The 22,840-nt window shown below is 42.1% G+C and overlaps 1 protein-coding gene across 3 annotated transcripts in view; it reads left to right on the plus strand.

Moving 5' to 3' along the window:
- NEK6 (NIMA related kinase 6) overlaps positions 1-22,840 on the plus strand; it is a 125,652-nt gene that overhangs the window by 56,274 nt on the left and 46,538 nt on the right. For all 3 annotated transcript variants that reach the window (XM_036748988.1, XM_036748990.1, XM_036748989.1), the window contains exons 3-5: positions 1,736-1,876; positions 5,215-5,277; positions 11,428-11,538. In XM_036748988.1, coding sequence (XP_036604883.1) covers positions 1,736-1,876; positions 5,215-5,277; positions 11,428-11,538 — 315 coding nt within the window. The remainder of the gene's footprint in view (positions 1-1,735; positions 1,877-5,214; positions 5,278-11,427; positions 11,539-22,840) is intronic.

The following is a 22,840-nucleotide window of genomic DNA, read 5'->3' on the forward strand; positions in this document are numbered from 1 at the left end:
AGCCTACTGAAATGGTTGATGGGCCTGGGGTGGGGAACCTTCAGCTTCAAGGCCACATGTGTGTGGCCTCAAACCCACAGGTTCTCTCTCACCCCCACCCCCATCACCCACAAAATAGGCATTAATTGCTCATTATTAGCTTGGAAGGAGGCCTATAGTCCAGAATCTTGGGAATCTTTTTGCTGTTCAGCATTTTGATCAGTGAATTGGATAAAGGAATAGATGGCATTTGTAGATGATGCAGAGCTGGAAGTGATGGCTAACATATTAGATGACAAGAATTAGGATCCAAAAAGATTTCAACAGTCTAAAATGTTGGGCTGAATCTAATATGAAGAAATTTAATACAGATAAATGTAAGGTCTTACATTTGGGTTGAAAATCAGTTCTTTATAAGCACAAGGTAGGGGAGGCATAGCTAGACTGCAGTTTGCCTGAAAAAAAATCTGGCTGTTTTGAGCGTGCTGTGAACTCAGTATGAATCAACATTGTGATATGGCAGCCAAGAAATTAACTTGACCTTAGGCTGCATTGAGAGGTATAGTGACCAGCACTAGGGAGGTGATAGTCTTGATGTAGTCTGCCCTAGCCAGATCACATATAGAGTATTATGTTCAGTTCTGAGAACTACGTTTTAGAAAGGATGCTGATAATAAATTGGGCAATCCAGAATGGTAAAGAGTTTCAAGACAGGTAGCTAGGTGGTACGATGGATGGGGAACTGGACAGGAGTCAGGAAACCTCAATTCAGATCTGTGTGATCCTAGGCAAGTCACTTAACTGCTCTCTCTGCCTCAGTCTCCTTATCTGTAAAATGGGGGTAATCATAACACGTGCCTCTCAGGGTTGTTATGAGAATGAGTCAAAATTTATTAAATAGTTCACAAACCTTAAAGTGCTGTATAAATGCCAGCAATTTATATAGCTGCACATACTTGTGCGGATGAAGAACCTTCTCCAAACTTTGATAGGTGCTAACTTGGGCAGTAGTGAGTTCCCTGTTATTGGAAATGTTCAGTCAGAGGATCTGGGGATGTTGGGCCCAGAAACAAAAGGTTTGGAGAGGGAGGAATAAATATTGTTTTTAAGTTTTTGGAGAGCTGTGCTTTGGGAGAGAGATCAGATTTCTGCTTGGCTCCCAGGACTGCTCTAGGAGCAGTGGGTGGAAATTGAGGCAAATTTAGGTCTGAGAGGAGGAAAAACTTTTTAAAGATTGTAGCTGTCCAGATGTGGAATGGGTTACTATGTAAGACTTCCAGCAAAGGCTGGATGACTTATCTCTGGATAGCTTGTAGAGGGATTTTTTTATAGCTGTGGGTTGAACTAGCTAGCCCTGGAGGTCCCTCATCCCACTCTGAACCCCCGTGATTCTGTGACTGGAGAACAGTGTCACAGCTGGGAGGAACCTTGGAGCATAGAATGCCAATACATAAGAATGGAACATTTGGGCTGGGTAAGAACCTCACTACCTTCTTCCCAGAACTGTTGTGAGGACCAGATAAAACATGCTTTGTAGCCCTATGGTGCTGTTCCAGTGGTGAACCCCTTTTCACCTCCCCCAATTACTCTGTCTTTACCAAGGGCCCGCACCTGTCAGGCTCACATGGAGAGTGACGTTGGCCTCCTCCTGAGCAAATGAGTCACCCAGACTGAATGACTTGCCTGATGTGGTGGGGTTGGGAATCTCTGTTAGGTTGGCTCACTTTGTTCCTTTTTTTCCCTCTTTTTCAAACAGAGACACTTGACTTCGTTTCCCTATCGCTGTACCTTAGCTGACTTCCAGATAGAAAAGAAGATAGGCCGAGGGCAGTTCAGTGAAGTTTACAAAGCAACTTGTCTCTTGGACAGGAAAACTGTTGCTCTGAAGAAAGTCCAGGTAAACATTTTTAGGATGGATGCTTCTTTCTCTTCCTCCTACACCACTGTCTCTCCCTACTTCAGCCAAAAAAAAATGTATTTCCCTTTAATATTCTCCTGGGCATATCTTTATGCATGAAGAACCTCCCAACTTTGGTTCTATATCAACTTGGACAGTAGTGAGCTCCTGTCATTGCAATTGTAAAGTCAGAGGCTTGATTACTACCTGTTCAAAGGAGGAGTTTCTGTACGGCCTTGGAGGTGGACAAGGTGATCTCGGAGGTCCCAAACCTGAGGTTCCATTATTCTCTAAATTTCCGTGTCTCTTGAGGTAATACTTGGTAATCCTAGAAATTGTTGTCATCTTCCCTGGGATCCTTTCACTGCATTGTTATAAGGGAAATTATTTAAATTCTCATTTTGAGTTTAGCCTCCCTTCAAACCTGCCCCTTAGACATCTGCTTGCTCAGAATTGTGTCACCATCAGAACTAAGGAAGAGACCTTAGAATGCAGATTGGTTACACAGACAGTGTAGAATGTCACACCTGGGTGGGATCTTAGAACATACTGTGTTAGCACATAGAGAGTCAGGTATAATCATGAATATGAGAAAATGAAACATACCTCCCTAGAGCAGCTCCATTTAGCCCAGCACTTTATCAACAAAGGAAAAGCTATGGGATTGTGAGATAGAATTATAAACTATTATATCTGAAAGGAACTTAAGAACATAGAATTTAAGAGCTGAAAGGAACCTTGGAACATTATATATTACCTAGATCATAAGAACTGGGGAAGCTTAGAACATAGCTTAAAAAGCCCATAGTATTTGAGCTAGAAGGAATGTTGGGTAGCTAGATGGTGCCATAGTGCACAGAGTACCAGGCCTGGAGTCAGGAAGACTCATCTTCTTGAGTTCCAATCTAGCCTCAGACACTAGCTCTGTGACCCTGGGCAAGTCACTTAACCCTGTTTGTCTCCGTTTCCTCATCTGAAAATGAGCTGGCAAAGGAAATGGCAAACCACTCCAGTATCTTTGTCAAGAAAACCTCAGATGGGGTTATGGAAAGTCAGACATGACTGAAAACAACTGAACAACAAAAGAAGGCATGTTAGGACTAAAATGTTTGCTGTAGAAGGGATGTTAGAGCAGTTTTAGTTTAAGTTTTTTTTTCTTAACAAACCACAGGCCAAAGAATAAGTTTAAGTAAAACAGAGCCACAGTAAATAGAGTGCTGAACATGGAGTCAGGAAGACCTGAGTTAAATTCAGCCTCAGACACTTGATAGCTTTATAATCCTGGGCAAGTCCCTTAAACTCTGTCTCGGTCTCCTCAGATAACAATAGCATCTACTTCTAGCTGTTGTGCAGCTAAAATGAGGTAATACTTATAAAGCACTTTGCAAACCTTAAAATACTATATAAATGCTAGCTATCATCATCATTATTATTAATAAAATAATTTTCCATCATACTTCCCTTTAAAAAATGAAAATACTTCTCTGTGCATTTCACAAACATACATATATGAGTCATGAGTGAGAAACAAACTCACTGCACATATGGCATATTTAAACATCATTTTGTTCAACTAAATCTCCCTTTAATCCTTTAGCAGAGCTTCAACAGTCCCCTGATTTGCTCATACAGGGTTATGGGATGAATATTAATGCTTATTACTCTGGTGATTAAAAGATCATGTAGAAGCATATGATGGAGTTGAAAGACCACTGGATTGGGAATTAGGGGACAAGTCACTTCCCCTTCATTGGTGGTGTCCTTTAGGAAAAGGGTGTTTGAGAAGAGAGGCAATCGATAAGGGTGCCCCAGGACTCTAGCATGCTGTGCACTAACGTTCAATAGTCTGAGACCCCTTCCAGGTCTAAACATCCTGTGGTTACGTTCTATGTTCTGAGATCCCTTCCAAATCTAAAATTCTGTGAACTAGACCTGGGTAAGAAATGACCATTTTGAATTAAATGGGCAAAAGAAAACAGTCTGATGTTTTTTAAATGACATGGGATGGATGATTTTGGTGTTTTAGTGATAAATTTGATGACGGATTTACCAATACCTGCATATAAGGGGCAGCTAGGTGGCTCACTGGTTAGAGAGTCAGGCCTGGAGTCAGGAAGAATCATTTTTCTGAGTTCAAATCTGGCTTCAGACACTAGTCGTGTGACCCTGGGCAAGTCACTTAACCCTGTTGGCCTCAGTTTCCTCATTTGTACAATGAGCTGGAGAAGAAAATGGCAAAACACTCCTGTGTCTTTGCCAAGAAAACTCCAAATGCAGTCGTGGAGAGTCAGACATGACTGAAAATGACTAAACTGAACTGACTGACATAAGGTATCTGGTCTCCTTATCATTCTTGAGTATGATGAAATAAATTTTGAGGGCTGGGTTGAAAGAATTCTGAACGTTTGTTGTTAGCTATAAATAGCACACATAACTTTGGAAAACAATTCCTGAAAGGCAGCCCAAGGTAGTTGAAATAGCCCTGGACTTGAGGTCAAAATATCTGGGTTTGAGCCCTGGACACTTAAAAGTCACTTATAAGCCATGTGAACTTGGGCAAGTTTTCTGTTATACTGTATTCTCCATTATGCTTTTCACTTTGTAAATGTAAGCTGCTACTGCTTTTATTATTACGAGGAAAAAGTGACCTGGGAATCAAAAGATTCATCTGATTCTCATGCATTTATTAAGTGCCTCCTATGACAAATTTGAATCACAGATTCATCTCAGTTTGTTGTTCAGTGTGGACCATACTGTCCATGGGATTTTCTTGGCAAGGAAACTGGAATAGTTTGCCATTTTTTTTCTCCAGTAGATTATGGCAAACAGAGCTTAGATGACTTGCCCAGGGTCACATAGCTAGTAAGTGTCTGAGGCTGGATTTGAACTCAGGTCTTCCTGACTCCAAGCCCAGCCCTCTATCCACTGAACCATCTAGCTGCCCTCACCTCATTTTACTAATCTGTGAACCAGAAATAATATTCCTATTACTACCTGCCTCACAGAGATGGAAGGATAGGGAGGGGCACTAGACTTTTAATTTCATTGATATAGGTACCTTCCAAATGAGAAAATTCTCTGTCAGTGCAGGTTGGTACCTTCTCTGCAATTTATAATCTTGAAGAGGTGACTAGAACGATGACTTGCCTGAAAATATGTCACAGACAGAACTTAAAGCCAGGTCTTCCCAGCTTTGAAGCCCCCATCCACCACAGCACATTGCCTCTCTCGGGATGAAAGGGCTTTGTGAACTGTGAAGTTGTAGCTACCTGTGATCTTTCCTATCTGCTGTTATTCTCTCTGGCTTCTAAAATAGGTGTTTTGTGTCTCTTTTAAAGATATTTGAAATGATGGACGCCAAAGCCAGACAAGACTGCATTAAAGAGATTGACCTCTTAAAGGTAAGACTTTTTATGCAAAGTGTTAGGATATTCTAATTTATCCCTGGGAATGTCCCTGAGCCTGTGTTTCTCCCATATGAGCCTATGTCTGACATATTTGAGCTGACATTTATAATAGTACTCCATGAGTACAAAGCACATCCACATCCATGAATTAGCACATTTTATCCTCACAGTGGCCCTGTGTGGTACGTAATACAAATATTAGCATCCCCATTTTATCAGTGGAAGAAACTTTTGCTCAGAGAGGGAAACTCATACAGGGTCTCATAGTTATAAAAATAACAATCCTGTCAACTAGGGGGTCAGGAAAATGGTGCAGGTGGTACCTTACTGGGCTTTGGTGGGGAAAAGAAATCACCAATGGCAACAACAGCTCACGTTTCAGAGGATTGTGGACCTGGAGCCTTCTAGTCCCCCCCACCCCCACCCACTTTACAGAAGATGAAACTGAAGCCCAGGGAAGTTAAGTGATTTTCTAAAGTGAGGTAGCATCACAGGTGGGATTGGAATCTAGTCCTCTGACTCCAAGGCCAGACACTTTTCTACTAAGGTATACTGACTCCGTTTATGGAGCTTCGCAGCAACCCTCCAAGGTAAGTAGCGTAAGGAATGAAACTCAGTCGGTGAAGTTACTTGTGTCGGGCCATATCATAAAAGTTGTTGGATAGAAGTGCCCAAAAAGTCAGGTTTGGGCTCAGTACCTGGGGGGAAATAAACAACAACCCACTTCTTAATAACCAGAGTTATCCAAAAGTGGGATGAGCTGCTTTGTAAGGCAGTGAGCTCCCTGGTCTTTAAACTGAAGCAGGGTGGTTGTCTGGCTGGTTGTGGTTGTAACTTATGCTTAGACAAGGTTTAGACTACATGCCCTTTTTGGTTCCTTCCAGCTCTGAGGTTCATGATTTTAAAAATTCTTTGACTCTTTCTGTGGTTCTGTTAGGATGGAGGCATCATATATAATCTACATTGTGAAGGCAGAAATAATCCCTTTATTTATCTCTAGAGCAATTGGTGATCTGAGGATCCCATTCTCACATTTCTTGGCCCTAGAACTGAAAAGGACCTGAGAAACCATCTGATCCAACTCCTTCATTTTATAGTTGGAAAAACTGAAACCCAGAGAGATTGGGCTACTTACCTGAGGTCTCACAGCTAGTAATTAGCAGAATTTAGAATTCAAACCCAAATCCTCTGACTCTGTATCCAGTCTTCATTCTACTATTCTGTCTCTTTCAGTCTCTTTCCCAGTTAGAAACAAAAAATAATGATGTCAAAGTAAAACTAAACCATCACTAGTCCTGGTCCAGTCTCCATCCTTGCCTTATACATATGTATTTATTTTCTTCCCCCTCTTGGGTCCTGCATGCAGTGTGACAGGTGCTCTGGCTCTGAAATACTCTTTCCCAGAGAACATCAAAAATGTATGTTTGGCTCTGCTTAGGCCTGAGGGCAGGGTTTGGCTTTAGATGTGTGATTGAGGCACTCTCTCCCCATCTTATTTATTTATTTTCCATTGTGGCTGAACACAGATATTTGAATATTCAGTAGGATTTTGTTTTGTTTCATTTTTTTTGTTACCACCCCCCCCCCCTTCCCATCCCTCGCTTCCATGAGGAGTTGCATCCTGTTAATTGGCCAGAAGTTTGGCAAAGCTGGCCTGGATAACCTGAGGCCAGGATGGGCAAAAGAAACAACACAATGAAAAGGAAGGTTTGTGGGGCAAAGGACCTGGCCTTGTGGGTTCTGTATGGCACCCTTCCATATCTCCCAGTCCTGGTTCTGAGCACACCACTGAGCCCCCTATTTCCTCCCCCATAAATGGGTGGTGATGGTAATTAGACTATATGATCCCCAAGGTCCCTTCCTATTCTAACATTCTGTGCTTCTCCCTCATGCTTTCTAAGATAGTGGTAGCAATTTACCTGTGTGTAGCCTTTTTAGAGTTGATTACTCCATTTTCACCATTAAGTTGAGGGCTTTCCTCACAACAACCCTTTGAGGTTGATGTGTAATGTAATCATTATCATGTCCATTTTACAGAGGAAGAAGCTGAGACCTGGAGAGGCCCAGAGCCACACACCTAGTGAATGTTAGTCCTGGAAGTTGAACCCAGGTCTTCTGGTTCTGAGAACACTGTGCTTTCTGTTATTTTGCACACCCTATCTCTTGGTGACAGCCCTATGTTAAAAGAATCACAAGATCCCATATTTGGAGCTGGAAGGGCCTCAGCTACAACTGAGTCCAACTCCTTCAATTTACAGATAGAGGAACTGATGACTAAAGAGATTAAATTACTTACTTAGTCACAGCTATGACAGCAAATGGTAGATCTGAAATTGGAACCAAGTCCCTCTGATTCCAAAAGCCTTTCAACTGTATCACGCTGGATATGACCCATGATGATATTTCTGAAATCTTGCACTCATGTTATTTGTATTGAGATAAATAGTGCTCATTGCTTACATTTCTTTGCCACGTTATTATTTACCAAACCGATACGCTTATAAGCAAACCTATAAGGTTGGGAGGGGAAGGATTATTTTTCCCGTGTTATAGATAAGGAAACTGAGGTTCAGAGAGGGTCAGTGATTTGGTTGGGGTCATGCAGCTAGTAGGAAACAGGACTTGAACCAAGATCTTATAACTTTGAGTTCTGTGTTCTTTCCACTGCTTCTTCCAAGCAGCCACAGCTCAGCCTAGGCTAAGAAGCCAGTTGGGTAAATCAGATTGTATCGCCAATTCACAGGGGATATATCTTTGTTAATGCTGCCTATAGGGCATTTCTTTCAAATGTATATCGGTCTTTCTGTGAATGACACAACAAAATATGACAGATCTTCCTGGTGATGGAGAGAATTGGACTGCTGAGGAGCAGAGCCAATCACAGAGAACATAGGGAAGTTCTCCGTGTCACCTTGGGAAGTCCCTTTTCATTGTGCTGGTCAGCATTTCAGATAACTGGATGCAGGTGTGAGCCTGGCCCCTGAGGAGCCGCAGGGCAGAGTTGTTCAAGGTCTGGTTGGGAGACAAGGGAGGAGTTGCAGGGACCAGTTTTCATAGTTCTGTCAGCGTCAGCAGTAGGCTCTTGCTTTCCTTGCTGCCAGGAAGCTAATAACTTGTCAAATCAGTACCTGTGACTCATCTCTCTCCTTAATTGATAGCTCCCATGCTGGTGGTAGTTACAGCTATGTCTAAATAACCCAAGGACATTGAGGGGATGTGTGGGGATGGTCCCAGACCAGAGAAACATCAGGCCAAAGAAATGGCTTTTTTTTTTTGGTAGGAGGAGCCTCCTATTTCACACAATAGATATATTCTGGAAAAGTTTTATGTAAATTGAATTCTGTCTTCCTACTGACTTAGATTTTTATTCCTGAGATGCATTACATTAATTTCTGATGTCTTCTAATCTTAGAACTTAGCATGTTAGAGCTGGAAGATCTGTGAATGTTAGAAGTTAGAATGCAAAATGTCAGAGCTGGAAGAGGCCTTAGAGATTATGTAGTCTAACCCCTTCAGTTAACAGACTAGGAAACCAAAGCAGCCAGAGTGCAGTGGAACAAGTCCTAGATTTGAAGTCTGAAGAACTGGGGCCTGGAAAGATGAAACATCTTATACAAAGTCAGTTCTATTCAGTTCAGTTCGACACATTTTGATTCCATTCAAATTCACATCAGTTGGACAGACATTTATTAAGTGACTGGAAGAGATAAAAAGTTTTAGAATGAAATGGTACCTGCCTTTGTGGAGCTTACAGTCTCATGGAGGGAAAAGAACACATGCCTAGATCTTGGTTAGGCCAACCATAGATAGAAACAGAATGGCATAGGAGGAAGATTGTTGTCCTGGAAGTTTAGTCTCTGCCATCAATTAGCTTTCTTTCTTGGTCAAATTTGGCAGGTTTTTGGGCCTTGCGTTCTTCATCCATCAAATGTGTGAGTTAGACTGGCTGCTTTATCTAAAAGCCCTTTCAGGTGGTCACTTCCTCTGGTTCTCATAGTGGTGTGGTGGGGAGAGGGGAGCATGGGTAGGAACAGACTGGTGGGAGTTTACTGCCAGGGGAGAATGGAGTATGGGGGCTCAAGTTCCTAAAGACTGCCAGGAGTAGGGGGAGATAAGCTACTGACAAGGGTTTTTTCTTCCTCAAACTCCTATTCTTCTCTCCATATACTTGTCCCTCAGTCTCTGGTCTTTCTTGTCGAAGAGTTAACTTGATATATTTGGGGAAAAAAAGCACTGTATTTATGTTGAAAGACTTAGGCTAAGTAATGGAGGGCAAAGAAACAGAATCAGTAATGTATATATATATAGATATATACACACATATACATGCATATACTTATAGGTATATGTATATATCTTTCACAATGTCATAAAAACAATAACACGGCCACAGCAAAATTTTAAAGACACAAAATTTAAAACACAACAAAGAAAAAGTTCAGAAGCGGATAGGGAATAGACAGGATGTTTTGCTTATTAGCTTGTTAAAGTTACTGTATATATTTTTTTACAGGCTATGAATCCTGGAGCTTTTAAAACTTTATGTATGATAATTTTTATTTATATTTGTTTGGATATTTGTGTTGATAAGCGCTAAGTTGAGAATAAATAAATAAAATTTACTTCAAAAAATTAGATTGGGCCTTAAGAGACCCAGCTCTTCAACTTATTCACTCTGTGACTTCAGTCAAACAGTGAGCTTTTATTAAGCACTTACTATGTGCCAGGTTGTGTACTGAGTTCTTGGGATACCTCCAAGAAGCTTATATTTTAATGAGAGAATCAGCATATTCCTTATATGGTATACACAGAGTAGATACAAAGTAACCCTCAAGAAAGGACTCTTGCGGAAGGTAATGCTTGATCCTAGTCTTGAAGGAAGTGAGGGATCCTAAGAATGGGAGGTGAGAAGGAAGAGTATTCCAACTTGGAGGATGTCAAGTACAAAAGCTTAGAACCAGGAGATGGATGGTTATGTGTGAGGAACAGCAAGTAGGTTTATTTAGCTAGACTGCTGGGCGCGTCTGAGAAGTCTTACAAGATAAAAAAAAAAAAAGGCGGTCAAGCTGTGAAGCTATTTAAATGACAGAGGAGTTTATATCTGATCCTAGAAGTGATGAGGAGACACTGGGATTTATTGAATAGGGGGTGACATAGGCAGACCCAAGCTTTAGGAAAATCACCTTGGCAGCTGTATGAAGGATAGATTGGAATCCGGAGAGACTTGAGCTGGGGACAACAATAGGAGGCTAGTGCAGTAGTCCAAACATGAAGTGATAAAGAAGTGAAGCTGAGCTAAGATGGTGGCTGTGTGGGTAGAGAAAAGAGAACAAGATGCCCGAGGTGCTGTGGAGGTAGAAATAACCTGATCTGGCAGTTGCTTGTGTCTGCGGAATGTGTAAGAATAAAGCTTCAAAGATGTCACTGGGGAAGGGAACTCGGGTAAGTGTGATTGCCGTACATACCCTTAACTGTAATCAGGAACTCAAAAAGAAGGATGAGTTTGAGGGAAAAGAGAATGAATTCTGTTTGGGACGTGCGGAGTGTGAGAACGCTAACAACTCAGGCAGTCAGCAGGAAAGGCTTTTCCTGAGAGGGGACACCTAAGCTGAGCCTTGAAGGAAGCTGAAGATTTGAGAGAGAGAGGTGAGGAGGGGATGCATTCCGCAACTTGGGAACATTCTGCAAAATCACTCAGGCAGAAGACAGAATGCCAAATTCAAGGCCTGCTTGGCTGGAACGCAAGAGTACAACCAGCATGTGTGAAATAAGTCTGGAAAGGTAGTCTGGGGTTCGATTTTGAAGGCCTTTGGATGCCACACTGCACAGGCAGTAAGGAGCCGCAGAAAATTCTTGAGCAGGTGAAATACATGGTCAGATCTGTGCCTTAAAAAGATGATTTTGGGAACTGTAGGGAGAATAGTTGGGGGAGGGGAGATCAGTTAGTAAGTGAGGATGATAGTTCAGGTGATGGATAATGAGGGCCTGAACTAGGGTTAAAAAAGATGTCCAGAGAGTTTCCTGGACTACACAAGTGTCTTTCAACCAAGGCTCCAAGGCTCTGTCCTCTGTTGATTCTGAAGGCCCATCTCCTGGCATCCTATGACCCTCACTTTTTGCTGTTTTTCATTTTTTTCTTTGCAGCAACTGAACCACCCAAATATCATTAAATATTTGGACTCTTTCATTGAAGAGAGTGAGCTGAACATTGTTCTGGAGCTGGCTGATGCAGGTGACCTGTCTCAGATGATTAAGGTAAGCTGCCTCTATACTGAAGCAAGATAGAGACAAATACTTCTAGTCCCCCTCTTGAGTGTAAAGGCAGGGTGTACCATGGTGGAGGTTCAGGGGAAAAAGTTTCCCATAGTGTGAGCTGAGGCTTCATGATTCAGGCAGCGCAAAAAGAACAGAAATCTAGGTTGGTTTTGCTAAAACAAACAAATGAAAACACCAGGGGTCATATCCCAGGGAAATGGGGTACTCATCACAAGGGTCAGAAGCTAAAGGGACCAGATTGGAATCAATTGGGAATCAATATCAAAAAATCCTCAAAAGTTGAGTTGCAAGCCTTAGCTCACATTGCTTTCAGAGCTCCTCACCATGCTCCTCTTTTGTATTCATCTGCAGTTATCCAGCCTTGCTTTTTTGTTCTGCACGTGACTTAAAAAAGATCTACTCATTTGTGGATGAGTTCACTGGATTTCCACTTCTATCTCTAGACAACTAACTTAGTTTTAGTTTCTTCCTAATCAGAATCTTTTGTATCTGTGTTACCAAAATGTCCTTCTTAAGTACTTCTCAACCCTCTTTGGTCAACTTCTTCTGAAGAGTTTAAGGCCGTGGGATTCTACCTTGTCCTTTCTCTGAATTCTTTGAAATGGACTATTTCCAAATCCAGACATGTTTGACTTTCCTCTCTTTCTCTGTCATAAGATGGAGTGGGCAACAACTGGTTCCTTCTTGTTGACCAGGATCAAATAAGGCAGAAATTTTGGATACTGTCATAGTAAGGAAGATCCAAGTAGAATAATGGGACCAAGACAAGTCCCCACTTTCCCAGAGACAATGCCTTTTTCTTTTTGTTGAGGGGTGAGGCACTGGCCCAGTGGAAACCGCATAAAACCATCTTTCAGGCACATGACTGTTTTTATTCCTCTGAGTTTAAGCCCTGCCCTGCCTCCTGTCTTCCCCTGACTAGCTTCAGCTGAATCCTCATCTGTGGGGTAGGGAGGGAAACAGCTGTTGCTATATAGTAGGAACTGGGTGTCTTGGCTGAGATGTTTGAAGAGTGTCTTACTGTCTCCCAAGTGCCCGCTTCCTGGAACCAGAACATTATAAATGTCTGGGCATGAGCACTTTAGATTAAAGAGGCTAATTGTCTTCTCCTTCACTCTGTTAAAGTACTCCTTTGTCATTAGCAGAGCTTGGTGGTTTCAGGGGAGCATTTTTTGTTTTACAGCATAAAAGGCGTGGGTGCTCAGGGATGCAGATGGTAGAGACTGTAAATGACCACACAAGTGGCCCAGCTGTGGCCATGTCCTTGGGTTAACTGCCTCCCCAACCTGAAAACAGTTTGGCTGACATTATATAAACCAACACAGAGGCTTTTCCAGTGTTTGTGAGCTGAGCTTCCCTCTTCCCTGTAATTCATAGCAGAATGAAGATTCTCCTGCAAACCTAGAGCAGGGGTTTGTAGCTTGTTTTTTAAAAAATATTTTGATGATTGTATTCCATTATAATTAGTTTCCTTTGTACTCCTATGTATCATGTTTTATGCATTTAAAAAATTATTCTGAAAAAGGATTCATAGGATTCACCAGACTGCCATAGGAGTCTATCGAAAAGCTTAACCCCTGATATACAGAGAGTGGAGAAGAGGTCTCAGAACAGAGCCCTGGGGAATAGGGAGCAAGAAATGGTTGATGATCAATCAAAGGAGACTGAGAAGTTATAGCCAAACAGGTAGGTAGAAGGAGAACCAAGAAAGTACAATGTCACAAAAACTCAGAGAAAAAAAGCGTATCCAAGAAGAGAAGGTGGTCATTGGTGTCATGCTCCAGAGAGAACAAGAAAGATGAAAATTGAGAAAAAGATCATCAGATCTGGTGATTAAAAAATCATTGACAACTTTGTAGAGAGGAGTTTCAGTTGAGTTGCTGAGGTCAGAAGCAAATTTAAAAGGCCTGGAATCAGGAAGACTCATCTTACTGAGTTCAAATCTGGCCTCAGACACTTACTAACTCTGTGACCCTGGCCAAGTCACTTAACTGTGTTTGCCTCAGTTTCCCCATCTTTAAAATGAGCTAGAGAAGGAAATGGCAAGCCACTTCAGTGTCTGTGCCAAGAAAACTCCAAATAGGGTCACAAAGAGTCAGATATGACTGAAAAAAGACTGCACAACAATGAGAGGGTTGAGAAGTGAATGAGAGGAGAGGAAATGGAGGCAGCAAATATAGAGGCTTTTCTCATGGGAATGGGAGGATCAAATGAGGATTTTTTTTAAAGGATTGTGGCGGAGAGACCTAGGGATGTTTTTAGGTAGTAATGAAGGAACCCAATACAAAGAAGGATATTGAAGATTGGACAAGAGAGGGATGATTGAAGGGGGTAACCCACCAGAAGAGAGTGGAAGGGGATAGGATCCAGGGGTACAAGAAGAGGAGTTGGCCTCATTGAAATAACCACTTTTCATCAGAAACTAGAATGGAAGAGAAGAAAACAGGGGATGATGTCAAGAGTTGTGATGTAGAGTAGGTGAAAGCAGGGAGCTCATGTTGAATGATTCTCTTTTCTCAGTAATATATGAGGTTTTGCTGAGAGGGAAGGGCAGATGATGGTGGGGGAGGTTTAAGGAGAGAAAGAAAGGTTTCGCATAGCCACTGTGGGTAGTGTGATATGATAGAAAGTTAGTGAAGAATGAAAGGATTGGAATGAAAGGATTGCCTTGCTTCAGTGAAGGCCCAGTTGAGATAAGATAACATCTTTGTAGGGATCCAGTCAGCAGAGTTGGTGATGTCACCTAGCACCATTCAACAACCTGTGAGTGGGATCAGTAGAGGGGAAGTTGCGGATGATCTGGGGCTGGGGTGCACAAGGTACGAGCAGTGGTAGGGCAAGGGAGCAAGGAATTTGAGAACAGAAGATGATGTAACATTGACCTGGTTAGGTGTAAGGTCAAGACTAAGAGGGGAGGCAGATGAAGCCGGAGTAGGGTTGATGGCATGAGAGAGCTCTGAGGGGTGGAATGACTGGAGGTCACAGTGAGAATGAAGAAGAATTTTAGGAGGAGTGAGGAATAGGAGGAGAAATGGAATGAAAGGAGGTTGTGGTCAGAGGAATTTTAGAATCCTGAGTCATGGAGTGGAACACTTATCCTCTTAGTGGTATAGAGTTGGGGAGTGGGGGAGGGTTGGTGGGAGATTACTGCCTCTGCTTTGGGCTTTGAGTGGCTTCTCATGCTGGGAGCTTCATGACTTCATGTTATAATTATCAGGATATAGAGTTTTTACTAAGGGCTAAGAAGCTTTTTGCTATATAGAGACTTTGACATGGATGGTTTCCTCAATACTTTAGACCTCAGGTGTTTCCTACAACAGTTGCCACATTGGAAGAGTGGCCTCTGAATTATAGTTGTCATTCTGCCCCATTTATATCAAGCAAAACAGGGAGATGTATGTTCATCACTCTCAGAGAGGGTTTCTCAACACAAACGGAGCCTAGGTGGAAGAAGGGTTACATATATGGTGAGGTCTTTCAGATCAGTGTTGTCAAGATCAAGTAGAAGTGGATCCCTGCAGGCTTCATATTGACTTAGAAAATCTTAAATTACCATTATCCCTGTTATATTGTATTGTGTTCATTTTGTTAAACATTTCCCAATTACATTTTAATCTAGTTCACCACACCAGGAAGTTTTTGTGGGCCTGTGAGCATCTGGTCCAGATGCTTCTGGTTTGATGATACTGAGCTGATTACATCAAACCCAGAACATTATAGGGACTCTTCAATAAGATCAAATAGTATGCAAAAGAGATCAACCTAATAATGCATATAAAATGATAGATGGATGATGAATGCTGGTTGTCCAGACTGTGTGCTGCTGGGAAAATAGTGCATTAAGTTAGTACGTGAGTATACATATCTGTGGTCTGGAATAGACACTGAGGATGGACAGTGAGTTGGTCCCCAAATTGACTATGAGGAAGGAGAACTGGCTGGATTGTATTTGGGAAATTGTGTAATGCTTTTAATGACCCCACAATATTCCTTAGTGCCAAGATCTATTTTTTAAAAATAAATTTTGCTGTGTTTTTATTTTATATCACAATTTCCAGTGGATTCTTCCTCCTTCCTGTCTCAGAAAGCTGTCTGTTATAGCAAGAGAATAAAAAAGAGAAAGTGAATACAATTTAACAAAACTAACCAACGTATTGATAAAGTCTGATACTACCTTCAATATTCTACACCCTTAGTTGCCCACTCCACCCCCTTTCCAAAAAAGCAGGAGGAGGTACCTACTTATTTCTTTTCTTTTAGGCAAAACTTGGTCATTACAGTTTCATAGCATTCAGTTTCTAATGTTTTGTTGTTCTTTCCATTTACATAGTTTTTTTAATCATTGTTTATAGCATTTCCTCGCTTCTCCTTACTTCGCTTTGCATCAGTTCATATAAGTCTTTCCATGCCTTTCTGTAGTCACCATATTTATCATGTCTTCTAGCAAGGGTAATGTTCCATTACACTCACATATCAGAACTTCTTTAGTCATTCCACAAAGTCCACACAAGAATTTATTTTTCCCCAGTTGACCACTTACCTTCTTATCCTAGCTGAATTAATTTTATTCATGTAAAAGCTTTTCAATTTCATGTAATTGAAATGATCTATTTTATCTTTTGCTATGGCTCCTACCTCTTTTTTAGTTAAGAATTCACCCTAAATATTGCATCTGTTTCTCTTCTAAATTCTTAAGGGTATGATCTTTAATATTTAGGTCATATAAGGCTTTCACATTTATACTTGTATATAACATAACGTGTTGATCTAAACCTAATTTCTGCCAAAAATCTTTTCCACTTTTCCTAGGAATGTTTTTCAAATCTAGAGTTCTTCTGCAAGTAATTTATGTTAGCCTGTTCTAATAGTCAGCTTTAGATACTTTTTTTTAAACAAATGATTTTGTGGCAGCACTATATAGTTTGAAATTTTGGAAAACCTTGATCTCTGAGGAATCAAAGTTGCAGGTGACTCAAAGGGAAATAGAAAGAAATATCCCTTCTGAGAGGGCATTCCACTTTCTTGTCTGTCTCTGCAAAGGCCATCCCCCGCCTAGAATGCCCTCCTTTCTCACCCCAACTTAGTCAGATAGTTTCTTAGAAATGCTAGTTTCCTTCAAGGCCCAGCTTCAGTGCCACACTTCTACAGCACATGAAGCCTCCCCTGATCTTTCCCTAGCTATTTCCCAGGGTCTCCCCCCCGTTCCAAATGACCTCGTGTCTATCTTCTACATAAGGAGGTCCCAAAAATCTTGGTGCAGTTTTAAGCTATTAATGCTATAGTCTTAATATTTCCTGTATTTTCAGTGATAGCCCCTGGACCATAAATCACCTAAGGGATATTGTCAAGGAAATATATGATTGGAAAAAGAAGTAGGCTGGTCACATGGATAGAGCAAGATATAAATGAAAGGATAGCCCAAGTATTCTGTCAGTGTTTACAAGATATGAAAATAAAATCCTAGAGCAGAAGTGTCCAACAGGTGAGCTGCCTGTGGTCCACAGTTCTCCCAAGTGCAACACAAACCAGATTAAAATATTGTTCCTATCTGATTTTAATGTGTTGATGTATTAATAAAAAAGAAATAAAAACACGTGGTTTCTAAGTCAATATGTGACCTGCAGGGATCCTCATGTATGGTTCAGTGATCCCTCTGTCTGAGTTTGACCCCATTGCCCTTGAAGAAAGTCTCCAGGATGTTGGGTGGATCCTCTGTAGCAGATCTGTGGAAGAACATGGACGAGAATCCCAGGGGATGAAAAGGCATGTTGGAGTTGTGATCTATACTGATAGAGGGCATACCCACATCAATAATATCACAGCTATTAAGAGATAGCTGCTGATGGATTGGCAGAATTCAGGCTATGGTAGCCTCTTCCTCTTCCCTGTGTGAGGGATGGAAAGTTGGCCTTGGACAGGGTACCCAAGGGCAGAATAAATTGAAACAGAGTATCAGAGCTGGAAAGGGCCTTAGAGAATAGAATGTTAAAACAAAATATGTTAGCATTGGAAGAGACTTCATAATACACAGTGTTACAACAGAAATCAGAGAATGTCAGAGCTGGAAAGGACCTTGGAACAGAATATTAGAACACAGACCACAGAATGTTAAGTTGGAAGGGCTGTGAGAATATAGAATATAAGCACTTAGGAAACACATAGAACATAGAATGTTAGACCTGAAAAGGACTATAATTTAATCTAGCCCCCTATGAGGAAACTGAGGCCCAGACAGATGTGACACGCTCAAGGTCACACAGCCAGTCAGTGGCAGAGCTGGGACTGGAACCTTGGGTTCTCTCCTATACTAGGCTTCCTCTTTTTAAAGACAGATAAAGGAACAAAGACGAGAAAAGTGAGGCAGGGAGAAAGATGGCCTTTCCCTTCTCTAATTGGGTGGTCTTTCCTCAGTTCTGTGTTTGTGGACCTCCTCCCCACTCCATCTCCTTCCTTCCCTTTGGGGCCCTAGTAGGATTATGAATGAACAGAAGTCTTTGACCAGGGCTTCTCAGTCTCCGTCCCCAGTTGCAGACAGCTGGTACTTGGCCACACTCTAGATTGGTTCTGCAGTCCCAGCTACGCTGCCCTCCATCAGGCACAAGAAACATTTTTTTTTTAAGTTTACTGACTTTCTTCCCCACGGGGACCAGGGCTTGCGAAAATGTTCACTGCTTTGCTCTTCTGTTATTTTGCTCGGAGGAATACTTGTATTGCAGAAAAGCAGCTTTAGTTGAACCATCATCACCTGCTTCTATATTTTCGTTGACATATTAATGCATTCTCAGAGATGTTAATCTTCAGACGCATCCCCGGTGAGAACAGATGTGGTATATCATGTTTGTTCGCACTTTCAGCCCGCTCTCTGCATTTTACCTGTTTCTCTCCATCATTATTCAATGATTATTATAAATGAACACTTTTGAAAAGTTCACCTCCCTGCTTTGGTCATGTACTAAATCATCATCATGTCACAGCAGTTTGTCTTTCTCAGTGTGTGCCTGATGTTGCCTGTTGTACTCCAGAGCAAATCGTCCAGTCACTCATGTTCCCTAGCAGGGACTGGGGCGTATTTATCTTTGTTTCTTCCCCATCACAGTGCTCCACACACCATAGGCACTCAGTCAATGTTTGTTCAGTGAATGGTAGGATCTCAGAATCAGAAGAGAGCTGAGGACACTGGCTATTAGAGCAGGGAGGAACCTTAGAACATCAAATATTAGAATTTAGAAAACGGGATGTCAGAGCAAGAAGAGAATGCAGAAGAGGGGTATCAAACACGGCATGTGGCCCATGGTACACCCAGGGGCAGCTCAAACCAGATTAAAATGGGATTGGGGAATGCTTACCAAGATAAATAAGAGTGCAGTGACACGTAGATAGTAATACATTTTTAAACCAAGTCAGTCTGCAGCCTGCAGCATCCTTATGTATGGGTTAGCGGTCTCCTTTTTCTGTTTGAGCATAACATCACTGCTGCAGAACGTGGAATGTTGGGATGTAGGCTGTCAGAACTAGAAGATACTATAGAACACAGCATATCAGTGCTAACATAGAAGGTGAGAATGTACAATTGTGGTGTCCCAGTATGTGGCCTAGAGGGAAAATCCCATGAATTAGGGATGCGCTTTATGTGAGATTTTTAGTCACCAAGGTTTTCCCTAATTAGCTAGAGCACATGAACGCCAGCAATGGGCCACAAGGGCCTAACCACCTGTCAGCCTATACCACTGTGTAACCTGCCTGCCGCCAGGTGTCATGCTAGCAGGTTTGGATCGGTTAGTAACTATAACTGTAAGAAATTCACACAACCTGTAGACATATGTATTTCTGTTCATGTTCCCCACTATTGGAAGTTCTTTGACACAATTGGCGTAAAATAGAAGAGTGGAGCTGGAAGGGACCTTAGAACATAGAGTGTTAGAACAGAAAGTCAGCTTAGGGTTGTAGGACCGAGCGTCCTTCTCTTCTCTCCTCTCCCCCTCTTTACTCAACATTTCTTTTTGAGAAAGTTGAAGTTTCACTTAGGTGACTTTTATCACCCCTGCAGACGTTGTCTATAGAAGCAATTGCTTTTTTCTCTCGCTTGCCTAGAATGTTTAAAGTGTATAGTAGTGGTGTACCTTACTGTATACAGTAGGCATGCCCCTGAAAAATTGCAAATTATATTTTGTTAAATTGAATTATTTCTCCTTCTCTCCTCATCCTTATTCCTACTTTTTATCTTGCTTCATATTTTTCCACCTATACCCCTGAATCCTAAGTAGTTTTCCATTTTTATTCTCATTCTTTCTTCCCCCCTTCCTGTCTCAGAGGAAGAGGTAACCTTCCTCCTCTCCAAAGCTAAACCCTGTAAAAAGTCAGAGGACCTAGGCTCCAATCCCATTTCTGATGCTTATCACCTGTGTGACCTTGGGTAGTCCCTTAACCTCTCTGGCTCTCAAGTTCCTCATCTGTAAAATAAGGGGTTTAGACTAGATGGTCTTGGAGGGTCTCCTGTCACCTCCCTCCCATAATTACCCTGACGCATCTCCAGCATCTTAAGTCTCTTCTTCTGTGAGTATTGTGTGGCCCTCTGCCCCAGTAGGATGTAGGATTTCCCTGAGGTCTGAGACTGCGTAGTATCTCCAGGGTCCAGCAGAGAGCTCTCTTTTCTCTCATGGCTTTCAAACATGTTAAAAATTAAAAATGACTTGACTCCCTACTCTGGCCCCTACTGTCACTCAGATTTCCCAATTGAATGTTCTACACCTGTGTGCGCGTGCCCCTCCCCCCCTTTACCTTACTCCCCACTCACTCCTCAACCTCCTGCAGTGTCTGCTGTGAGAACAAAACTGCTCTCTGCTAGGACACCAAAAGCATCGGAATCACCAAGTCCAGTGGCCATTCTCAGTCTCCTGTGTGGCCCCCCTCCTGCCTCTACATACTATCTCCCCACCATGGCTTCTGCAACCCTGCCCTCCTTATAAAGGGCCTCGCAAACCTTAAAGCACTATATTATTAATTATTTATGCCCTCCTTCCATTTCTCTGACTACTCCTTCTGTCTCTTTTTCTTTTTTTTCCCTCATCCCCTAAATGTAAATATCCCCAGGTACTTTAGACTGCCTCAGCTCCAGTGCTCTACCACTGTAGGATGTGTTGGGGTTGATTCATACTTTTCCCCGAGAAAATTGTCTGTCTGCTGTAGTTACTTATGGTCTCCCCATAGCCCTCTCTCTCTCTCTCCCTCTCTCCCTCTCCCCCTCCCTCCCTCTCCCTCTTTCTCTCCCCCTCCCTCTCTCTCTCCCTCTTCTCTCTCTCTCCCCTCCTCTTCTCTCTCTCTCTCCCTCCTCTCCTCTCTCTCTCCTCTCCCTCCCTCTCCTCTTCTCTCTCTCTCCTCTTCTCTCTCTCCTCTTATCTCTCTCTCTCTCTCTCCCCCTCCCTCCCCCCTCTCTTCCCCACCCCAGTTCCCTACACATCCTTCATATTAACTTAAGCCAATTCTCAGCTTTCCTTACACAAAAACACCACAACTATAGCAAACCCCTCTGGTACCCTATATTATAGGGCACACATGCCTTGTGATTTGGCTTTACCTTTACTGATTTCTCTGACATTTCACACTTTCTTTCTGTAGCCTATCTCAAAAATGCAGCTTTAGGAAATAATCATCAAAGCTTGCATTCCTCTAGTGCTTTACTGTTATGAAGCCCTTTATGTATATTATCTCTTGTTTTTGTTTTTTTCTTTGGTGAGACAATTGGAGTTAAGTGACTTGCCCAGGGTCACACAGCTAGTAAGTATCAAGCCTCTGAGGTTGGCTTTGAACTCAGGTCCACCTCTCTCCAGGGCTGGTGCTCTATCCACTGTGCCACCTAGCTGCCCCTTTATCTCTTTATTCTTACAACTATCAATCAACAAGTGTTTATTAGGTTTATTATGTGCCAGGCACTGTGTTAAGCACTGGAGATACAAGATTATTATTAAAGACTAGAATGAGAATTTTTGTCTTCAAGGAACTTACATTCTCTTGGGGGAGGTGTGGGGAGGGAACTGTGTGTGTGTATGCATTTATATATATATATATATATATATATATATATATATATACACACACACACATATATATATAAAATATACACATATATATGCACTTATACATGTATATGTATATGCTTGTGCAAAGTAAACATCAAGAAATTTGGGGAGAGAAGGCACCAGTAGCTCAGAGACTCAGCAAAGGGCTTATGTAGAACTTTGAAGAGAACTAAGGCTTCTAAGAAGCAGAGGGGAGGTCCCAGGCAGAGAACAGCCTGGACAAAGGCATGGAGCATTGTGCATAAGTCATGGCAAGGAGAGAGTTTGGCTGAATGGTAGAATGTATGAAGGTGTGTGGAATAAGGTTTAAAAGGTAGACTGAGTTCAAATTGGGAAGGGTGTTAAATGGCAGACTGAGGAGTTTGTAGTTGTTTGTATTTGCTGTTAGAGGTAACAGGGAGCCAGTGTAGTTTGAGTAGGAGAATGTCATGGTCAGATCTATGCTCTAGGAAAATCACTTTGAAAGTTATGTGAAGGATGGGTTGGAGAGGGGGAGAGATCTGAGACAGGGGTAGGAAGCTATTGCAAAAGTCCACGTGAGAGAGAATGAGGGCCTGAACAGGGCTAAATATATATTGTGTTGGTCTCAATGTATGTAGTATTTTCTCTCCAGATCTGTCTTGAATGGTATTTTTGCCCATAGCAACTTATGACATGGATGGGCTTTGATCTGCATCTTTGCAAAAATTACCCACCATAAAAGCTCCATCCCAGAGATCCTTGAAGTATTTAATACAGATTGTCTCCTTGGTCCTTGTGCCAAGGTTCCTCATTTCTAAGGTTCTACCCAGACACCCAATTTAGATAAACCCAAAACCAGAACTAGGGCAGGGTGACCTGAGGCTTTGCCCAGTGTGACCATAAATGTAGAAGGCACAAAATGTTCCCTCTTCTAAGAAGGAAAGCCAGGAATAATAAAAAAAAAAAAAGATAGAGGGAGCCTGGTGACAGAGCGTCAAGAGGTGTGGCAGAGATTGGAGAAGAATTTCTGCTCCCTCTTAGGTTTACTCTCTTGAGATGGAGAGAAGAGGAAAGAGGCTCAGCTCATGAGAGCCGAGCTTTAGCCCAGCCTAGAAGTGGGCAAAGAGACCGATCCCTAGTGAAAGGTGGTCCCTTCAGTACTCTCAGTGGTGGCTCAGGCTTGGCTCTAAGAGACAAGTTTGAGAAGATAGGTGGGGATGGTGGGCCTGTGAACTGCCCACTAC

The sequence above is a fragment of the Trichosurus vulpecula genome, chromosome 3 (assembly GCF_011100635.1).
Source record: "Trichosurus vulpecula isolate mTriVul1 chromosome 3, mTriVul1.pri, whole genome shotgun sequence".
Taxonomy (NCBI): domain Eukaryota; kingdom Metazoa; phylum Chordata; class Mammalia; order Diprotodontia; family Phalangeridae; genus Trichosurus; species Trichosurus vulpecula.